The 20905-nt window shown below is 37.2% G+C and overlaps 1 protein-coding gene across 1 annotated transcript in view; it reads left to right on the forward strand.

Annotated features, from left to right (window-relative positions):
- fry (Protein furry) overlaps window positions 1–20905 on the forward strand; it is a 67116-nt gene that overhangs the window by 5115 nt on the left and 41096 nt on the right. Inside the window, 14 exon segments of the mRNA XM_068293187.1 lie at window positions 3653–5262; window positions 5344–5684; window positions 5752–7238; window positions 7310–7562; window positions 7622–7804; window positions 10022–10165; window positions 11864–11924; window positions 11926–12032; window positions 12172–12321; window positions 13145–13314; window positions 13383–13537; window positions 13685–13795; window positions 13877–14031; window positions 15429–15592. Coding sequence (XP_068149288.1) covers window positions 3653–5262; window positions 5344–5684; window positions 5752–7238; window positions 7310–7562; window positions 7622–7804; window positions 10022–10165; window positions 11864–11924; window positions 11926–12032; window positions 12172–12321; window positions 13145–13314; window positions 13383–13537; window positions 13685–13795; window positions 13877–14031; window positions 15429–15592 — 5091 coding nt within the window.

Below are 20905 nucleotides of genomic sequence, written 5' to 3' on the forward strand. Positions count from 1 at the left end.
ATTATTCTACTGATTTTCCAAAATAGTTATCAAAAAACAAATTAAATTTCGAGATCGGATTCGGGAAGAGCAATCAGGGCAATCGGGCTTCCAAACAGTTAAAATGTGTATTTACAGTAAATTTGTTCCTTTGGAAGACATAGGCACTGCCTTTTCGATTTGGTATGCCATCAGTAAGCTTCAAAGAATATATTTTTAGTCGTCTTAAGTATAAAATTTCTAAACAAATATGAAAGCTCTAACTAGCAAAGTTTCGATTGAAGTCAAGTTACGAACATAAGGACATCTATTTAACGGTAAAGTTGATATATCCAATAAAAGAACTGATAATTATTAATGGCAAAAGTATCGTACGACAATTGGCCACAAAAAGGCGAAAGGCCCATCTAAAAATGCATAAAAGTGACTCATTAAAGTAAACCATTGGCTAAACGATATTATATAGTCTGCTGCGTTTTTATTATCTATATAGTAATGTAACAGCAACTTCTCAAAAAGAATAGAAATGGACTTTAGAGCTACCGTGAGAATTCGAACATGGGGAAGAAAATTAAATCATGTTTTGTTGTAAGTGTAAAATGGGGAGTAACTTATCAGTTTATGTTCAAGTCATTAGAAACGAAGAGCAAAACACAACACAGAACAAAACACAACAGCTGATGAACGATCGATCGATCTATCGTTCGAACGAACGAATGAACGACTGTTTTTATCAATTGTATAGATCTTATACAATTCGTGATTGTTCTTTGTTTATTCTTATCATCATTAATTTGTTTTATGATTCTCTGTTCCTGTTCAATTACGATTTTTCGAGTGTGATTTCTTCTGTTATTGTTGTTGTGCTTTTTTTTTCATTTTTTTTTGCGTCCAACTTTACTTTGTTGATTTCTTTTTGATTTTCAGCCCATTGATCTCTTTGTTTTTCTTTCTCGTTTTCTCCCCCATAAATTAACAGAGGTTTCCCACTTTCCCGCCATATTTTTCTTTCCTTTCTATTTAGCAAAATCTATTGCATACTTGAAATTTTCAACAACGTTATAAAAATCACCTAAAAATATTTTCCACTCCACTTAAATCTAAATCTCTCTCGCGGGCCATAGACATAAGTTTTTCTTTACAAAAAAGAAGAAAAATTAGAAAATTGGAAAACCCATTTGCTGTTTATCCAAACCATAAAATGTTCTAGACACCATGGCTGTGGCATCAAAAGGGATTGCAAAATCGAAAGCGCTTGAAACGATCGACGTTGTTGATAGTATATTGACCTCAAAAACTTATGATTTCTTATCAGGATAATTATCAAAAATAATGGGATTCAGAAGTGTGCAAAATAATTTTGTTCATTTAGAGTCAAAAATGAAGACAATATTAACAGGAATGGCTAAGTTAAGGAACTGATCGATGAGGAACAAGGGCCTCCAACTGTGGTCCCGTTGTCTCCTCTGCGCCAGTGTGTTGTTTGCTGTTGCACTTTTTTTTCTTCCAACATTCGTGTTCTTTTCTTATATGCTTTTTGGAGAAGGTGAGGAATGGCTGGCATGGTGGGAGGGAGAGTAGGTGGAGGAGGAGGATGAGACATTCGTGTTCGTCACACGTCTTTCAAGTGGCAGTTGTTTGCTGCTGCTGCTGCTGTTGCTGTTGCTGTTGGATGACACATCCAAAGAGCTTTTATAATAGGAAGAATATTGCTCATTGGTAGGAAGATTTGTTTGCCCGACTTGCGGTGGAGCAGAGCGTGTTAATATGTTATTAATAATACAAATGTGAATACCGATGGGCAAGTTTTTTTTTTTGTGTATATTTTGTTTTGGTTTCGATATGGAAGGAGGTTTTGTTTTTGTAGAAATTGGAAATGTGTTTTTCTTCTGTTGATTTTCTGCGCATTTTCTTTTTGCTTTGCTACTGCGACTGTTGTTGCTGTTGCTGCTGCTGCGGCTGTCATGTCATTTTTAGATGTCGAAATTTCTCACCACCCCCTATTCTCCCTCTCTGGGTTCGATTGAACCAAATTGCGTTGGCTTTTTGGTGTGCGTCTATTTTTAAATAGGTATTTATTTAATAGTTTTTAGACTTTTCATTAAATCCCTTTCGGTCACCTTTACTTTATCCATTTGTACTTTCATCCTTCCTTCCGTATTTGCCTCGCACTTGAACTTTATTAATTATGCAAACAGCAAACAGAATGAATCCTTGCCCTGACCTTAACTTGCCTTGACTTTTCAGGTGTACCCTGTAAAAACACAAACACACTAACTGTATGGTAGAAGGGTATATCAAATGTAGCAATAAATAAATGTAGAAAATGTTAATTGTTAATAGTTTTTTCAATAAAGGGTTTGTCAATCGAAACCAATTCCACAAGATTTTCGATTTATTTTCAAACAAATTGAAACACTCAAGGATTCTCAAGTCATGGGTATCACAAAAGTCCTGGCTTTATTTAAGTCTAAGGACACTTTCCTTCTACATCAGCTGTTGTAGTCGTTCCCACATGCCATATACATACGTACACAAATATATTTATATGTAGTTCTATCGTTTAAGGTTTTCCTTTAACATTTATTATTTAGTTTGACTTTTACCTTTTTTGTCTTCTTTGACAAGCTAAAAGGCCAACACATTGAATTTGACATGAAGAAGGGCGAGGATAACATGTTTGTTTCTTTTTTTATTTATTCATTTTATTATGTGATCGATTGGTTTTAAATCAATTGAAGGCATTTCTCTATATATATATATGGAATGGAATTTTGTATAGTTTGGGGCGTGGAAAGTATATAGAGTAATTTGCATTGACTTACACTTAAGACATGGTTTTTTTGTTTGTTTGTTGGTAGGAAATTTGCTAGGGTTTTTTTTTTTTCTGTTTTTTCCAAAAAAAAAAATTCTCCGCACATTTCATCTAAAATGTTATCACAATTGAGATAAAGAATCAACGTGAAACGAAACATTGCAATTTGTTTATTTTTGCATATTGAAAAGTAAATAGTTGACTTACATATTGATTGCTATATGGTATATATGGGAATATACATATGTACGTACCTATACATATATATATATATATATTGATGATAAACTTTGCATGTTCCTAGGAAATTTATCGCGTTCGTTGGGCAATTAAGATATAAATACAGAGAAACATGGTCATATACGCAGAGACAGAGAGAGAGACAGAAAGAGAGAGAGTTATAAAGGGTTGACTGTTGATATTTTTTCTTCTATATTTATGTACATATATACATATATGTATATATAAATTACTTCTTTTGCTAGTTAACTAAGGTGTGTGTATCGCACACATAATGATGACCATGATGTGAATAATCATAATGAAGATGTTGATAATTATTATGATGAATGATATTTCTATTTACAGATTTCTAGTTTTATAGGCGTGTCCTAGAACCAAGTTTTCGGGGTAACAACAACAACAAAATATTTAACCATTTATTATCATAACTCAATTCTCACAAAAAAAAAAAAAAGAAACTCAAATGATGAGCTAAGCTAGAAAATGAATCATCAGATGTAAAAAACAAATTATTACATACATATGTACATAAATAAATATGCTTTCAATGACAACAACACACACAAAAATGATAAGGAAAAAACTTTGAACAAATGGTTTTTATCTTTTTTGCAGGCACAAATCAAAACGTAAATGAGGCACATGTGAATGAGTCTACAACAGTTGTTGTTGCCAGTGGCTCATCAACACCAACAACAGCAACTGTTACGGCCGCCGCCGCCGCTGCTGCTGCTGCTGCTGGTGGTGGTGGTGGTGGGGTAGTAGGAGCAGCTGCAGCTGGAGTGGGTGGCAGCGGCACGCCCACTAAAAGTCCACAGCGTAGTATCTATACAATAGAAGATGCCTATCAATCTAGTTTGCCAGGCAGTGGCGATATCGCTTATGATAATCAGCCCAGTACTGATTTCCAATTATTGGACTTGAATCACAGTCATCAGTACCAGCAGCAACGTCATGGTGGCTCTTCGACACCAAAACGAAATGGCAATAGTGGAACAACATCGCCCATAAATTATCAATTACCTGGCGATGAGTATCCTGAATATGAGTCACAACAACAGCAACAACAGCAACAGCAACAACAGCAGCAACAACAACAACAACATCAGCCAGTGACCAATTTAGAGCAATTGGTCAGCAGTATAGGTCCATCAGCGTCGCCATCGATAACCTATTCGGCACCAGTGAATCGCCAAAGTTATAATTCTCCACCCGCATTGGTAATACCACAACGCCAATCACTTTTACCTTGGGGCTCGCATTCACGCAGTTCAATCATCAACGTCCTGCCCAGCTATACTCAGGCGGAAATGCATGCTCTGGCCGCCAGTGTGGCCAGCAGCATGGAGCTTACAGCAGCCCCACGACCCGGTGAGATTGTAATGCGCAATCTTTTCAGTGATTTCACCAATCAAGCTGAAAAGAAAATCGAATTGGTCATGCTTGAGAGTTCGGATAAGAATCTCTCCAAGCTGTTGCAACGCGGCGAGGACCAGCAATTCGATCAATTGCTCTCCGCTCTGGGATCCGTGGCAGAACATTGCTTACCCTCGCTGTTGCACACTCTATTGGCTTGGCATCGTCGCCAGCTCTCCGATATGGAGATTAAGAATGATCTCAAGAAGCCATCGCATGGAGGTACGGGTGGTGTTTCCGGATCGAGTGGTGGCAACAACTCTCAAGGCAATTCGAATAATCAAAACAAACCACCGGCCGGAGATTTGGATTTTCAACTACAGCGACGCGAGGCCGCTGTGGAATTCATTTTCTGTTTGGCCCTCATCGAGATCCTCAAGCAATTGCCCTTCCATCCCGGCCATGAGGATCTTGTGCGAAGCATCGAAAATTTGGCCTTCAAGCATTTCAAATACAAAGATGGCCTACAGAATAATCCGAATGCGCACAACATCCACATGATAGCTGATCTCTATGCCGAAGTGATTGGTGTCCTGGCCCAAAGTCGTTTCGCTTCGGTGCGCAAACGTTTCATGAGCGAACTGAAAGAGTTGCGCGCCAAGGAGGCATCACCGATGACCACGCAAAGCATCATTAGTCTTTTGATGGGCATGAAATTCTTTCGGGTCAAAATGGTGCCCATAGAGGAATTTGAGGCTTCGTTTCAATTTATGCATGAATGTGGCCAATATTTCCAAGAGGTCAAAGATAAGGATATTAAACATGCCTTGGCTGGTCTATTCGTGGAAATTCTAGTGCCAGTGGCAGCGGTAAGTCATCCACCATAGTTCAATTCATAATCACTGTTAATGTTGCAAGTAAAAGAATGTTTATATTTTTTCCCTTTGCAGGCTGTGAAAAATGAGGTTAATGTTCCTTGTGTTAAGAATTTTGTGGAATTGCTGTATATGCAGACATTGGATGCATCCACAAAATCGAAACATCGTTTGGCTCTCTTCCCTTTGGTCACCTGTTTGTTTTGTGTGTCACAAAAGACCTTTTTCTTAAGCAATTGGCATTGCTTTCTGGCCATGTGTTTGAGCAATCTAAAGAATCGTGATGCGAAAATGAGTCGAGTGGCCTTGGAGTCCCTATATCGTTTGCTCTGGGTCTATATGATACGCATTAAATGTGAATCGAATTCGGCCACTCATTCACGTCTCCAGAGTATTGTAAATTCTCTATTTCCCAAGTGAGTAAATTGTTATATTCCCTATAAAGCGATTACATTAAAAACATTCTCTCTTGTTGTTTTTTAGAGGATCGAAGGGTGTGGTGCCGCGTGATACTCCGCTAAATATCTTTGTGAAAATCATACAATTTATTGCCCAAGAGCGTTTGGATTTCGCTATGCGAGAGATTGTATACGATTTGCTATGTGTGGGTCGATCAATCAAATTGATACTGAATCCGGAACGCATGAGCATTGGTCTGAGAGCCTTTCTAGTGGTAGCCGATTCGCTGCAGCAAAAGGATGGAGAGCCGCCAATGCCGAGAACGGTGCCGGTTCTGCCATCGGGCAATACGTTACGCGTGAAGAAGACCTACATCAATAAGATGTTAACTGACGACACCGCCCGAAGTATTGGCATGTCTACATACTTTCCACATGTTCGTAGGGTTTTTGTTGATATACTGAGAGCATTGGATGTCCATTATGGTAGGCCATTGATGATGACCAATCAACAGAATCAGAATAAGGAGCCAGATGAGATGCTATCCGGGGAAAGGAAGCCACGCATTGATCTCTTTCGTACATGTGTCGCTGCCGTGCCACGTTTAATACCCGATACAATGACTGCCCAAGAGCTGGTCGATCTATTGTCGCGCTTAACTGTCCATATGGATGAGGAATTGCGCATATTGACGCATCAATCGCTGCAGACGCTGGTCATTGATTTTCCGGATTGGCGTCAGGATGTTGTGCACGGTTACACACAGTTTCTAGTGCGCGATGTCACCGACACCTATCCGCAATTATTGGAGAATTGTACGCGTATATTGTTTGTCTTTTTGAATATATGGCGCTGTGCGATTAATGTGAATGTAAATGTAAATGCAACAAATGGTGGCACGGCGGCAATTAGTGGGAATAATGCTGGAACAGGGGGAGCAGGCGGAGTAGCAGCAGCAACAGCAACAGCACCTGGACCGGGTGCGACAGCAACTGGTGGAACTATAGCTATTCAAACAGTGAAACAAACAACAACAACAGCAACAACAGTACCAGCTGTTGCACCAATTACTGCAATTCCAGTGAATTTAGCTACCAGTAAGGATACATCCAATTCCAACCAATTGTCCAAACAGCAGCATCTAAATACAGCCAGTAGTGCTGCCTCTAGTATTACCACATCCAGTGGCATGTCTAGCATTAGCACACAGCATACCGTATTGAATATGACTTCAGATGGCTTGGCCAAAAAGAATGAGATACCCTTGGCCACCACATTGCATTTTGTTGAGGGATTTGCTCTAGTCTTGCTATGCAACTATCGTCCATATCTACGTAAATTGGCCGCCATGATACTTAAAGAGGTCAAGAATTTGATGCGTGCTCTGGGTATCCCAGAAACAGAGCCGCCCCTAATCGATGTCATGGATCGTTGTGTGCCACAGATAATAGAGAAAGGTTTCCTATTCCTTCCGCAGACCGAGAAGCAAGCGGTCTTAAATGCCAACTGCATCGATTTGCAATGGATAGCTGAGCGTTCCACTAGCACGTGGCTGACAGGAGTCTGTGATGGTGAGTCAAGACTCTAAGTGAACTCTGGATAAGCTTTATTGACTGATATAAATATAAAATTTATTTTCTAGATAACTCCAAGTCATCGACTTCGACTTTAAATCTGTCACAAACTAGCTCAGCATCAAATGCTAATGCTAATGCCAATGCCAATGCTAATGCCAGTGGTGCGGCATCACAGCCGCCATTCGATGCTTGGGCTTATTGTTTGTTTGGTCTATTGGAACGTCAACGTGTTTTGCAGCAATGTCCTTCGGCTGTGGCCCAGGCATGGCCTATATGCTATGCCCGCTTAAATGCTTTATATAGTGTGATAGATCCCACGTAAGTTTAACCAGTGTTGACCATTCATTGCAAAGCATTAATTCATCTTTTCTTTGCAGCCCCGTTAGCGATAATCGCGCCTCATTGTTACGCAGTTCAGCACCCACCAAAAAGATGCCCACCGAAAGTCAAAAGAATTCCTATTTACGTTTATGGCGCAATCAGGTGGCCTGTGCCATGCGTTTAGTACCGCAAATACCAAGTGTGGCAGTGCGCTGTGCCTCACCCGATTTGAGTTTAAGGTATGCGTCAAATATCCCCGTCCTCTTCATCATCATCATCATCATCATCAACATGATCATCCAATTCTCAGTGTCATCCATTATACTCTACTCTCTGTGTGTATCCCAGATGAAACATGTTTAATAACTTTTGTTTGATTAACATTTTGCATTCAATTATCATACCGCACGAGTGGATACTCTTTTTCATTTGTCTCTCTCTATGTGTATGGGTGCTTGTGTGTATGTGTGTGTGTGTAAATTCAAAATTGAATTCGAAATCCCGAATGGAAATCCATTTGAATATTATGACATTTTATTGTTGTCATGTTGCCAGGAGGAAAAGTCCTGTCTGGGTGTGTTTGTGTTTGTCAAGCGTAATCACAGTAGCCTGCATATGAACACGTTCAATCATTCACAGCCCCTACCCCCGAGCCATCACCCTCTCCACTCCCGCCGTCATGTCGATACACCTGAATTCAAAATTCTATATTAAAATCAATCGGCAGAGGTAGAGGTAGTGGTAGAGGTAGAGAGGATAAACTATGCAACGAAATAATTTGGCAATCGACAGTCGGCTCACCATCCCCCTCCCCATCAAGCACTTACCTCACCATAATTGACAAATGTTTTGTGGGCTGTTGGTATATCCCTTTATATACATATATAATCATCTATCTGTATACAAATATGTATGTACATATGTATGTATTTTTGTTTGCATTTGATTAGCATTTTTAGATTTCCATATTTTGTGTTTACCTTACACCAATTATAAATGATTTCATGCATTCTACATTTTGTATATAGTATACATGTACCTAAATATATGTATGTATGTATGTATGTAGATTTATATATTTACAAATATACATATACATATGTATGTATGTTTATATATATTTAGTATTTTGTATGTGTTTAATGTGGCATCAGATCTAAACTAAATATTTTCATAATACATTATTATGTGCATAAATTTGGACATAAACATTAGAAAGAGCGAGAAAGTGACACAAAGACACACAGTGTGTGTGTGTGGGTGTGTGTAAGAGAGCGAGAGTGATGTATGTACCTAATTAGTGTAATTTAAATGTTATTGCCCAATGCAATAGTTTGCAAAGCAAAATGCAAGTGCGGAAAACAACAAAGTGCATTGCTTAGATCATATGTATGTCTCCTATTGTTTAAACAAAACACAACACGGCTAATTAAGAAAAGTTTTTGTAAATTTATGCATAAACATTAGATTGATTGTAGTCAGACAATTCTCAGATTATTAACATTGCTTTCGAAAGGCATTGTTTTATGGGATTGGAAAAGTACATATTCTTACACTAAAATTAATTATGATTTTAGTATTTATGTTATTTATGTTAATATTTAACGATAATTCACAGAGGACTAAGAGAAAATCTTGAGAGGATTCTAGCTTTAAGTCCAATTTTGAAGCAAAGCAGTTCAGATTTAATATTATTTTGAGGCAAAGTAAGCGAGAAACATTTCACAATCTTCAGACACCATTTTTCTTCTTACTGGATCCAAAGTTATCCAGCCAAGTTTATGACATAAATGAATTTTTTTTTTTTTGTCACAAAAGTCAAAACTGAAGGTTGAGGGTGTCCTTCTGTTTATACGTATTTGTATATAACTAAGCAACAAGCAAAAGGAGGACTTCAAAAACATAAATTTGTTTGCTATTATTATTCAAGCCCAGCTGTTAGTGTTTAGTCGAAGGTGAAGCGTAAATAATCGATATTATTTGTATCCAACTTTCAGTTCTTGTATAATTCATACTAAGTCCACTTTAAGGTCAAGCTATTAATACATTTAATTTAGATTCCATTTCATTTCATGAATGATGACGGCCACACAAATCCATACATTACACATGTAACATATGTATTTAGTTAATTAATTTGTTAGCCAATTATTTAGTTAAATAATTAGTGTAGTTTGTCGTTTTGCGTGTCCATAAAAAAGCATATACACACACATACAAGAAAAGAAAAAAAAAAAACAAACACAACATTTAACTCATGGGTAACTTGTGGCAACCTCTCACAAAAAACAAAAAAAAATCTCTCACATCACTTGTCTATACTTCGTACACATCTCAAGAGTCGTACAGTATATCAGTCCACAAACATACATATACATATATGCCTTTTTTAACCTCTCTATATGTATGTATGTACATATATACAAACGTATGGATTGTTATTTATATATATCTAGTTTACAAGATCAATCGGACTCACGTTCGCTATCCGATTCTTTGGACAATATACCATCCAATGTCTTTGGGCCCGAGGGAATTGTCACACGATTCACATTGCCGCTTTCCTATGGACGCAAAGAGGCGCGACAAAAGCGACTTGGGTAAAGCAAAAACAACAAATTTCAAATACCTCAAAAAAAAAAAAAAACTAAATAACTAAGAAAAAAAAAGCAACCACCCCCAATTGATTGTTTAAACTATTATCAGTGCGTGTATATATATTTATGTGTGTGTGTGTGTGTGTGTGTAATTGTGTGTTTATCTTGTAGTTTTTAGCATGTTTGATTAAATGTGACTATAACTCCTTTCTTTAGTATTTAGCACACTCACCTAAACAAATATATGTATTTACCTCCTATGTATGTGCACTGCTAGGGGTTTTTTTAGGCGGATTCTGTCCCTTGAAGTATGCAATTATGTTTTAAAAAAGCAAATGCTGTCTATTGCATACTTTAGGGACAAAGTTTTCCGATTTCACGGCTCTAGATTTGTTTGCAGAATTTCCAGCCTAGAACCAGACTTGCCAAAAAGAAAAGTAAACCGAACTTTGAAAGATTCAATTTTATTCTAGTTTCGAAAATTAACTATTTGACATATCAGAAAAATACAACTCAGAACTTAAAAACGTTGAGACATGAGAATTTTACTTCTGGTATTTTTAATCATGGTAATGTTATTATTAGAAGTTAATTGACGTACCTGCTTGCTGTTTAATAATTAAACTCACTCTATAAAGATTACGAATACGGACATTTGTGGTCACTGCAAATTGTGCTCAAGGGATATGTGGGAATAATGCTTGGGGGGAACCCAGATTACAACTGCTTAAGGGACTTTGGCCCTTTGGCGGAGAAATTGCTTAAAGGGTTGCAAAGCAAATTCAAAAGGGACTTTGACTTTAATTTCAAGGGAAATCTGTTGAAAGGATTTAGTCAGTTTAAGTCTAATTGGAGTTCAGATTCTTCTCTCTCGTTTCTGCTTCTCCTTTGAAAATAATTTTAAAGTAAGCTTAATAGTTTTGTTAGGTAACTCTGGTTCGTGGCTTTCAAAATGTTTAAGCACTAAAGTTTCCTTGGCATTTCCTTTTCATATTTTTTTATTTCTACCTGGCCCCAGTTTGCCCCTGTTTTCTTCAGCCTCCTTTTTTTGTATTATTCTGTGTGTGCTTTTATCCTTTTTTCTTTCTTCATTTCTTTATTTCCATTCACACTTTTCGCAGCAACTAGACTCTGACTCTGACCTGGGCCACGGCCGCACAATTTGCTCGTGACTTGTTCTATACGTCTGTCAAAGACTTTTATTTTTTTTTTTTTCTTGTTAAAGAGAAGTTAATTTTTTTTTGTACGCGGCGAAATATGTTTGCTGCCATTTATAATTACTATGGTTCCTTTTTTGTGTTATTTAATTGAAAAATTTGCCTTACTTTTAATATTCATAATGTTTATATAAAGAGAGAGAGAGAGAGACGGAGGGAGAGACGGCTGGCTGAGAATGAGTCAGGTAGGGAGAAGGAAAGCTTCTGAGGACCTATGTACATAAATGAAAGAAATGAAGAAGAAAAATGCTTAACATCAATATAAATTTAAATTTATATAAATTTTATGCCTCCTGACATGAAAGAGACAATGATTCCTCAATAGCCCCGAAAAAAAAAAATAAGTAAAAGAAAACCAAACCAATCCCAGCCCAGTTCTCCCTTCCTCCTGACTAATATACTTGGCCACTGCCTACCATGGCAAACGATTCCAGCTACCGTGGAGCACTAAAATTCAAAATGGTCATAAATTTTTATTTTACAGCTCATCACCCGATTCCCTGAATGCCGATCGTAGTGACAAATCAGCAATGGGCAGTGCTTCCCCCGCAGGCCCTATATAAGTTGGTTGTGCCCCTGCTGCGATGTGAAGTTGTTGATGTACGGGATGCGGCTGTCAATTCCTTGGGCATGATAAACCATGATGCGCTCAAGTGAGTTACCTCCCCAAGATTCGCTTCTCCTCCGCATCGTTGCGATGCGATGTACATACAATGCGTTGCGATGCGGAATGGATATAAACCGTGAACAGAAGTGAGGATTTTATGTGTTAATGCTTTTTGCTTTCGACAGAGATTTAATGGAGGAGCTTGTTGTCTATATACGTGAAGCTGTGGATCGCAAACAGGAAAATATGCGACGACGACGACGACGAGATGCTTTGCGCTTGCAAGTGGTTAGGGTCCTTGAAAAGATAGCCGAAAACGGTACATTCGGTGTGAGGTAAGTCTGAGTCTCACAGTGTGTGTTTTTGTGTGTGTGTGTGTGTGTGTGTGGGTAAAGGAAATTCCTTTATTCTTTGATTTATTAGCGGGTATTAAATGTTAAAGTCCGTATGCCGAGACGAGATTCCTTTGCGTATGGTTACGGGTCAATGCATAATGGAACTTTTGAAGCTGTGAGAAAGCGAACCCAAACACATGTGCCATGGAATGTGTCTCTTACAGCATATGAATACCATGTTTGAATAGATGTTCAAAATACATATATAAACGTTTTTTCATCTGCCATCAATTTAATGTAAGAACTACACTTAATTATTTCAACATTTTGAATCTTTTTTGAGTTCATTTATTGATTTACTTTGTCTTAAATGTAAATTTAATGCTTCCCACATAAAACTCTTAGTTAAGTTTTTAAAAGATATGCAAATTATTCCAGATACTTTTTAACTTCATGTCGTGTATAATTTTTTATATATTTGCTTAATGCCCCCTGAGGACAGATTGCAAGTAAAGCAGAAAAACAAAATAAATTAAAATTCCTGGGGCCAAATACATATGCAGTTTGTTGATTAGTTGGCTTAAAAAACTGTTAATAGGGCCATGTAAATGACATTTGAGTTAATTAAATGCCATTCAAATCATAAATACTCAATATGACATGTTTTTTTTTAGTGTTGGCAATCAAATGAAAGCATTAAATTGATTAAAAGCCAAACAGAAACAGTTTTTAAGCAACTTCACCGACTTTAGCTGGCCTTGTATTAAGGATAGCAAAATGTCAATATTAATGGGTTTTGTTTTTGGTCCATCCATTTTTACAGCACTTGTGTTTTGGAACGTGATACAATGTCCTTGCACCCTACATTCGTGGAGTATATTGAGGGTGCCATGGTCTATTTGCAGGCCGAAACCGATAAGGATAATCTCAGTATACGCGAGGTAAAGGCTCATTTTTGCAATTTCATAAGGAAAATGATTAAAAACTTTTCATGTAAGTCAATCTTTGCGTACATCGGTACACAATGTGTCAATGTTTATAATTTTGTTCATTTCTCTCAGTGGAATCCTGTGCCACGTTGCTGTCGCGAGAATTAAAGCGTAATCTATTCAATTTGTTTGCCACATGGTGTGGCAGCTTCTCCAAGCCGTTGAGTATAAGCTCACAAATTGGACAAACTCTTGAGGAGGAAAAGTTGCAGTTTAGTGCTTTGCAGGCAAGTAAACACAAAAGAGAAAAAAAGGCATAAAGATGCCGCGAATGCATTAGCAATCCATCCTCTATGATTGATGTGAAAAGAGTGAGCGAAAAAAAGAATATTTTACAAAAAAGTTTTTCTGTTGTTTTTGTTTCCCACACACAGGCCATGTCCGCTTTATTATGCTGCGGTCATATTTTCTACGCACAACATTTGCAGGATGATGGCATTATCTATAAATGGTTGGATCTCCTGCTAACGTCCAAGGATGAAAAGGTGAGAAGGCTACAAAATAACTTGAAAGGTCAATATGCTAAGGACAAAGTTTGTCATTTCTTGCGATTTCTCTTTACCCAGATCTATCAGCTGGCACGTGATACAGTTGTCCTACTGCTTGAATCCAATCCGGATATGGGACAATTGTTAGAATGGGTTATCGATCGGTGTTATACCTCAAGTCCACGTGAAGCGGATGCTTGCTTTTTGGCTCTAGCCTCGATCTTCAGTGCCAAGTGAGTTGAATACCATTCTTTATGTGCTCTTCCATGTCATTAGCGAAAGGATGCAGAAGACTTATTTATTGCTTGATTTCATGAATGGGCATTCAAAAGAGGCGATACGGTAATGCGAGTAAAGAAAACTGAACACTCTTAAGTGGCATATCATGTGAAAAACGTTTTAAACCTATCTACCTACCACTAAATGGCCAGATTGCCTGCCATCAACGAGTCCTTCAAAAGATGATAATGATGATGGCCATTCGAGTCTTTGTTTCATTTTTATATCTCTTTGACATGTGTACTTGGCAGTTTTCACAGTTGCATGTCAAATTGCATTTATTGCGTTTATTATGACTTGCTTACACTCTCCACACACAACCGCACACACACACACACACACACACACACAGGCGACAAAAGTTTCAAGAAGCTTTAAAAATCCAAAAAGTCTAAGAAACATACCTAAAAGTATGCAGTATTGTATTGACTCGTGTGCCTTGCAATAGGGATATAGCAAAGGGTATGGCAAAGTCGTGTCGTCTTTGTAAATGTGTGTCCAGTTGGCAATTAAATATATGCGTTTATTTATTATATTTTTGTCACCTGTACACACCCCCTTCTGCCCATCGGGTTGTCTTTCCTTTTTCTTGCATGTGGCACACACAAACAGCTATCGGTTTTTACCTATCTTCTTCTTCTGCTCCTTTTTTGTTGCATTAATTTTCTCTCTTGTTTGTCTGTTTTTTGTGATATATTTTTATTTATACCCATGTATATATATTTTATTTCTTCTTGCAACAACAGCTGCAACAATGACAACAACAAAACAGATTTCACATTTTAATGCTTAAATGGCGAAAACTTTATATTTTTGTGCAATAGTTTGTACAATTTAAAAACTTTGCCAAGTTGCTCAACTGTATTGGTCTTTAATCTCAGAGCAGAGTAGAAGGTTTTCGAAATACGTTTCACGACGATAAAAATCGATTTATCTGCAACATTTTTGCTCAATGCAGGTGTGAAAATATACGAATATGAACATCATGGGGATTGGATTAGTCACAGGACTGTAGAGAGAAGGGGTAGCATAATTGGTTTTTGCACTCCTGTCAACTCCCGTTCCTGTTTTGTGGGATACGTGCGAAAACGTATATGTGTGTGTGTGTGTGTGTGTGTGTGTTTGTGCGGTGTGTATGCTAACATTTGCCAATGCTTCCGCCCACTCACTTACCGTTCGACAGAAAGACCGCAGCGACCACAGCTACAAAAAGGAAAAAAAAAAGCAAATAACTCATTAAGATACTTTGTAAATTATCAACTCTTTTTCTTAAGGTGCAGCGGTAAACACAATATCCGGCAAAAAGTCCTTAAAGAACTTGTTTTCTTTTGTTTCTCTTATCTTGTTGCAGGGAGTATCCTTGCGACCATTATACATCGGTGATAACTGTAACGCTCCTAATGACCGGCTGCCCACGCGTTGAGGTGCATGCCACGGCCTTGCAATTGCTGCAAATTCTGGATAAACGCTTCTTTGGCAGCATCGTTGGCACTCTCCACAGCGAGAATGAGAAAGGTAACCAAACTAACACTACTAACTGGTGATGGGTTTATTAATAAAAACAAAAAAGAAAAGAGAGAAAAAAACACACACACATTCAAAATGAACGAAATTCAACTGAAACTTTATTTTTAAGCAACTTTCCTGTTTACAAAGGATTTTCCTTTCGCCTCAAGTGTTTAGGCGGCAAAAAAGAGAATCTTCTCTAACACATTTTTGTGGTGAACTTTAGTCTAGGGAACCCAGCCAGGTAGCTGGGCGAGTGTGTGAGGTGTTTGGCCATGAAAATTTATTAAATTTTGCCCTTCGGCTTAAAAACAGGTGAAACTAAATCTAAGACTATAAATAACCAAACAGGGTCCTGCTGCCAACCCAAAGCCATACTGTGGCGCCATAATAGACCTACACTAATTGGTAATACATTCGACTGCAATTAAATTAAAGAAATTGTCTTTAAAACCCCAAACCCTCTGAGTTTCTCATCTGAAAGGCATTTTAATTATGAATAGTTACTCAAACAAGTTGAAAAGAAGTTTTGTAAGACAAAACTCTAGACAAAATTGTTAAACAAACTGTAAAGTGAACTATTTATCAAACTATAGAAAGATTGGTAAGCTTTTTTTAGAGGGGGGAAAACTTATAAGACCTCTTTTTCAACTACGTAAGTTTAATATAATTTGTTATACTTTAATGTTAATCCCATTGATACTAATCCAAATAAAAAAACACACGGAATCAATTAATTGAGATCAATTTGAAAAGCTTGAATCAATTTAATTATTTAGTTAAATGTGTGAAATAAAATAACAAACAAGGAGACAGCTTATTAAAGATAAGTTGAGTTAGAGTCAGCTTACTATAATGATATATTGAATCAAAAGTTAACCAAAATAAAACCTTAATGACTTCAAGTTTCTACACTTTGTAAAAAGAAGCCTCTCGTTTGCTTTGTAGATATGTAAGTTCTGATATAAAGTTCAAAAGTTGTTCTTTTTGGGTCTTAAATACAAATAAATAATAAAAATAATTGCATAATGGCTTAGCTTTTTCCAAGCTGAGTATGCAACTTTGTTTTCACTTTAAAATGGCCTAAAAACAATATATTTTAGTTAGGGCTAAAGTGTTTCATGTTGTGAATAGTTCTTGTGTCGCCTTGTAGAGTATATATTTATAGGTAATTTATAAGGCAATTTGTTGTGGATTGTGGAATTCCTTGAATTTGCCTCTTGTTCTCACAGAGGATTTGTGTGTCTGCGTGTGGGTGTGTGCATGTTTGTGTGTGATTGAAAATTGGCAAAATGCATTTGCCATTTAGAATTGCTTCTTTGGTTAGTTGATGGCAGGTAATCAATATGCATAACAAACACATACTGATGCCTTTTGATGGCCTGATTGCATTCTGAAAAGGTCATTGTTGCCCTTTAGAGTCTGTCTGTGAGTGTATGTGTTTGAGCTGTGTTTTGGTTTGCAATACTAGATGTGAGTTTTACTGTTCAAAATGAGACCGTGGGGAGCTAATCATGTATACATTTAATTTTTCGCATCAATTTCAAACAGTATTAGGTAAAAGTTAAGTTCTGTGTCGTACGTCGTATGAGCAACATTGTCATTTCAGTTAACTTTTATGAAACATTTTGCTTTATCAAAGGTTAGTTATTACAGCTACCTTCTTTATAATTATAGAATTCAAATATCGTGTTCATAGATCTTGCGGTTGGGATCAAAATACGATTGATAAACATTCTAAAAGCTAACAGTTTATCATATTGACGCTCATCTGAGAATTCGCTAGATAGTTTTGACTTACTAACTGCACTTATCAATTATAGGACTATTCTTGCTAGACTTTTAATGAACATATGTACATATATGTATAAGCTATTTTTAGACCATAGACCTCTTGGCAACAAGGAATGGTGTATTAAGCAATCAGTTTACTTATTTTGTTAAACTAATGTGCTTGGATATCGTAGAGCCCTACGATTAACTCAAACCAAACAATATACAAGAACTAATTCATTTGTGAATGGAATGTGGGAAATGCTAAACCAAATTCCACCTAGATTATCTAAAAAATGTTAATGGAAAAATTCCTCCCACAAAATCAATGGAATTATACAACCAAACTTCTTCGTTCAATTTCAAATAAAAGAGAAAGCATTGCTTCGAATAACCAAACAGTACGATGAAGATACTACTGGCACTCTTAACTTTAGCTGTGGCTTTAGACCGGGGCATGGCTGTGGAACCCTGGGCTTACCCTCATGGATATCCACACAAAATTATCTTTAATGGATATGAAGCCGCTGAAGGCTCTGTGCCCTACATTGTCGGTTTGGCATTTCAAAATGCCACCGTCATCAGACGGTGCGGGGGAAGCATAATTGGAGATACCTGGATTCTGACTGCCGCACATTGCTTCACCCTAATGGATTCAGTGGAAATCTTTTATGGATCAAACCTTTTTGGGAAATCGGAAATACACCATACAGTAGAAAAGGAACATTTTATTAGCTATGAACAGTATGGCCATTCCGGGTTTAGCTTTGATATTGGCCTCATCCGAACAAGTCGCATTGAGTTCTCCGCCAAAATAGGCAAGATAGCTCTTCCGAAGTTAAGTGATCAAGTTGATAGCATGGTGGGTTGGAACACTAAATCCTGCGGTTGGGGTGACACTACCACAGAAAACTTCCCAGAGCAACTGCAATGCATGGATGTTGATGTTATTAGCAATGAAGAATGTTTTGAAACGTTGTCTCAAAATAATATTGTCGAAGAAATTACCGTCGACATGGCTTGTACAGCACAAACCAATGGAAAAGGAAGTTGTAGGGGCGATTCTGGTGGACCTTTGGTAACCCGTTCAAACCCTACAACTTTGGTTGGTGTTGTTTCTTTCGGCGGCTTTGACTGTAAATCAGTATCTGTTTATGCTCGTGTTTCGTATTTCTTGAAATGGATTCATGAAAAAACCGATATTCCCATTTTAACTTGATTTTCCTAATGTGTATGCCTTCAGCTTTTAACTTTCTTTTGACTATTTAATAAAAGTGATAAGAATCATCAAGGTTTAGAAATCATCAATTTGACGATCATGAAATGAGGTAATAAGAAATGTGCTAGATCTTTTTCAGCAGTATTCCTGCTGGACGTTTCCTAGGTCTTCTGAGCCACGCACTTTAAGCCGCTGTTGTAAGCTTCTCTTCGCTGTAGGGGAAACGAAATAAAACAAAGTGCTAAGCAAGTTAATGTTTTATTTGGTGAGATTAATAATGTTTGACTTTGCTGGTAGGTCAAATTTAAAGCAATGCAAGGATTTCTTTTAATTTGTAGAGTCGTCGTGTCATTAAATGATTACTTTGATTGCTTTAGTTGGGGACTCGGACATTAAAGTTGTGTTGTGCTCATTAATATTCACTTTTCTTTAGTTTTTATTCATGAGTGAAGTTTTTGGGGGGCCCAAGAAAATAAAATCGATAACTCAGCATCAATTTTCCTTATGTACTCACACTTTCGCTTTGCCCTTCTCTCTCTCTGTCTATCTGTCTTTCTCTTGCTTCTCTAATGCGTTGCCTCATTATGATGAGCTTGAAATATTTATTCAACTTTTGTTGCCATGACAAATGCACAGATGTATTCACATTCACTCACTTGGTCCTTTAATGCCTACAAGGAATGAGTTTATTCAATCGTGCTGGTGTGTATTTGTGTTTGTGTGTGTGGGTATGTTTGCAAAGTGAATACAGAATCGAACTGGTGTGGGGAAGGAGGCGGGATCGGAGACGGTCTAGAGACGCATTCACTTAAACACTTAAGGCATTTTTATCTACACTAGATATTACAATTGCGAATTTATGTTTGTTCGCTTGCGACACAAAAGATATAAGGTAATCAGAAATATGTGCAATATTTATTATATACATACAAATATCTGTATAAATTGTATTGTATTATCCAATGCATCAGTTTTGTTGTGGCTATTTGTATTTAAATTTTATACGGATACCTGTATATACTTTGAAGTTTTTGCTGTTGCTCTTGCTCTGCTCGTCCTGTGGTTATACTTACTGAAAATTTTATTTCATTATATAAGCAGCTTTCGTTACACACACGGACACGGATACGGCCACATAAAACGTTTCGCTCTAATATCTTTATTTCTTTTCTTGTTGAGATACCCTAACACCGAGTATATGGGTTCATTTGCGACTCAGTGACGAAATGTTTATGTTTGAATTTAACATTTCTTACAATATCATTTTGCTTGAAATTGATATATATTTAATTTTCAAAATGCTAATATACAAATATTAGAAATACCAAGATTGACAAATATACAAGGGTATAAAGTGTATCTAAATGTCGGCATGATTAAACTTTGACATCATTTTTATTTTTGCCTGCTTCCACTTCATTTTATATATATATATATGTGTGTGTGTGTGTGTGTGTGTGTGTGTGTACGTGTGTCTGTAGGTGTTCTTTGATTGAATTTGAAATTTATTTGAAGGTTCTCAGCGGCATGCATGAGCCAACAACCACGATTCAGATGTTTCCTCCACCAGTTCCTTTTTGTTAAGGTAGTTTTCGCGATATCCTGCACGGAATGCATCCTCTACGGGTATATTAGGCTAGTAAATAGCGCGGTCGGAAAGATTATCATGTTTACCTTATAACATTTTAAACCACAGAGTGAAAACCTTTTTCTTTACGAGCCTTTTCTGTATCATATAGCGGGTTATCTGTTGATTTGAGCAGCAATTTCAAAGATTTTAAGAACAACTAGCCTGTTCTAAATGATCTATATACAGAGGGTATCAGAAGGTCGTTAACACTTTTTGCAATGGGCTGTCTGATTTTCGTTTCCTTTTAAAACTTTCCTTGCCCCTGGGCCATAAATGTTATATATACACGCACACAATTTAACAGGCCCCCATCCCATTATACTCATTTCATTGACTTTCGTTTCCTTTCGTTTTGTTGATTTAAGAATAATTTTTTTTCTCCATAAGCCACTTCCCAATGGCAGCCATAAATGTGTGGAGAGTGTGTAGCATGGGTAATTAATGTTCCTTTATAAATGAATTGTTGGTCAAGTACAGCAAAGCCAAAGTGAGAGTCTGTGCCACATTGGAAAGTTTAAAGCTTTTAAACCAATTAACATGTGTCTACATCTTTTGCCTACAAGGAATGGTATATTAAGCAATCAGTTCATCTATATTGCAAAACTAATCTGCTTTGGTATCGAAGGTTCTGTCACCCAAAAGTATTGACTATTTTCAAGGCGGCGGCGAAATGTGGCGACTATTAAACAAGATTCCACAC

This window comes from Drosophila tropicalis, unplaced genomic scaffold (assembly GCF_018151085.1).
Source record: "Drosophila tropicalis isolate 14030-0801.00 unplaced genomic scaffold, ASM1815108v1 contig_694, whole genome shotgun sequence".
Taxonomy (NCBI): Eukaryota; Metazoa; Arthropoda; class Insecta; order Diptera; family Drosophilidae; genus Drosophila; species Drosophila tropicalis.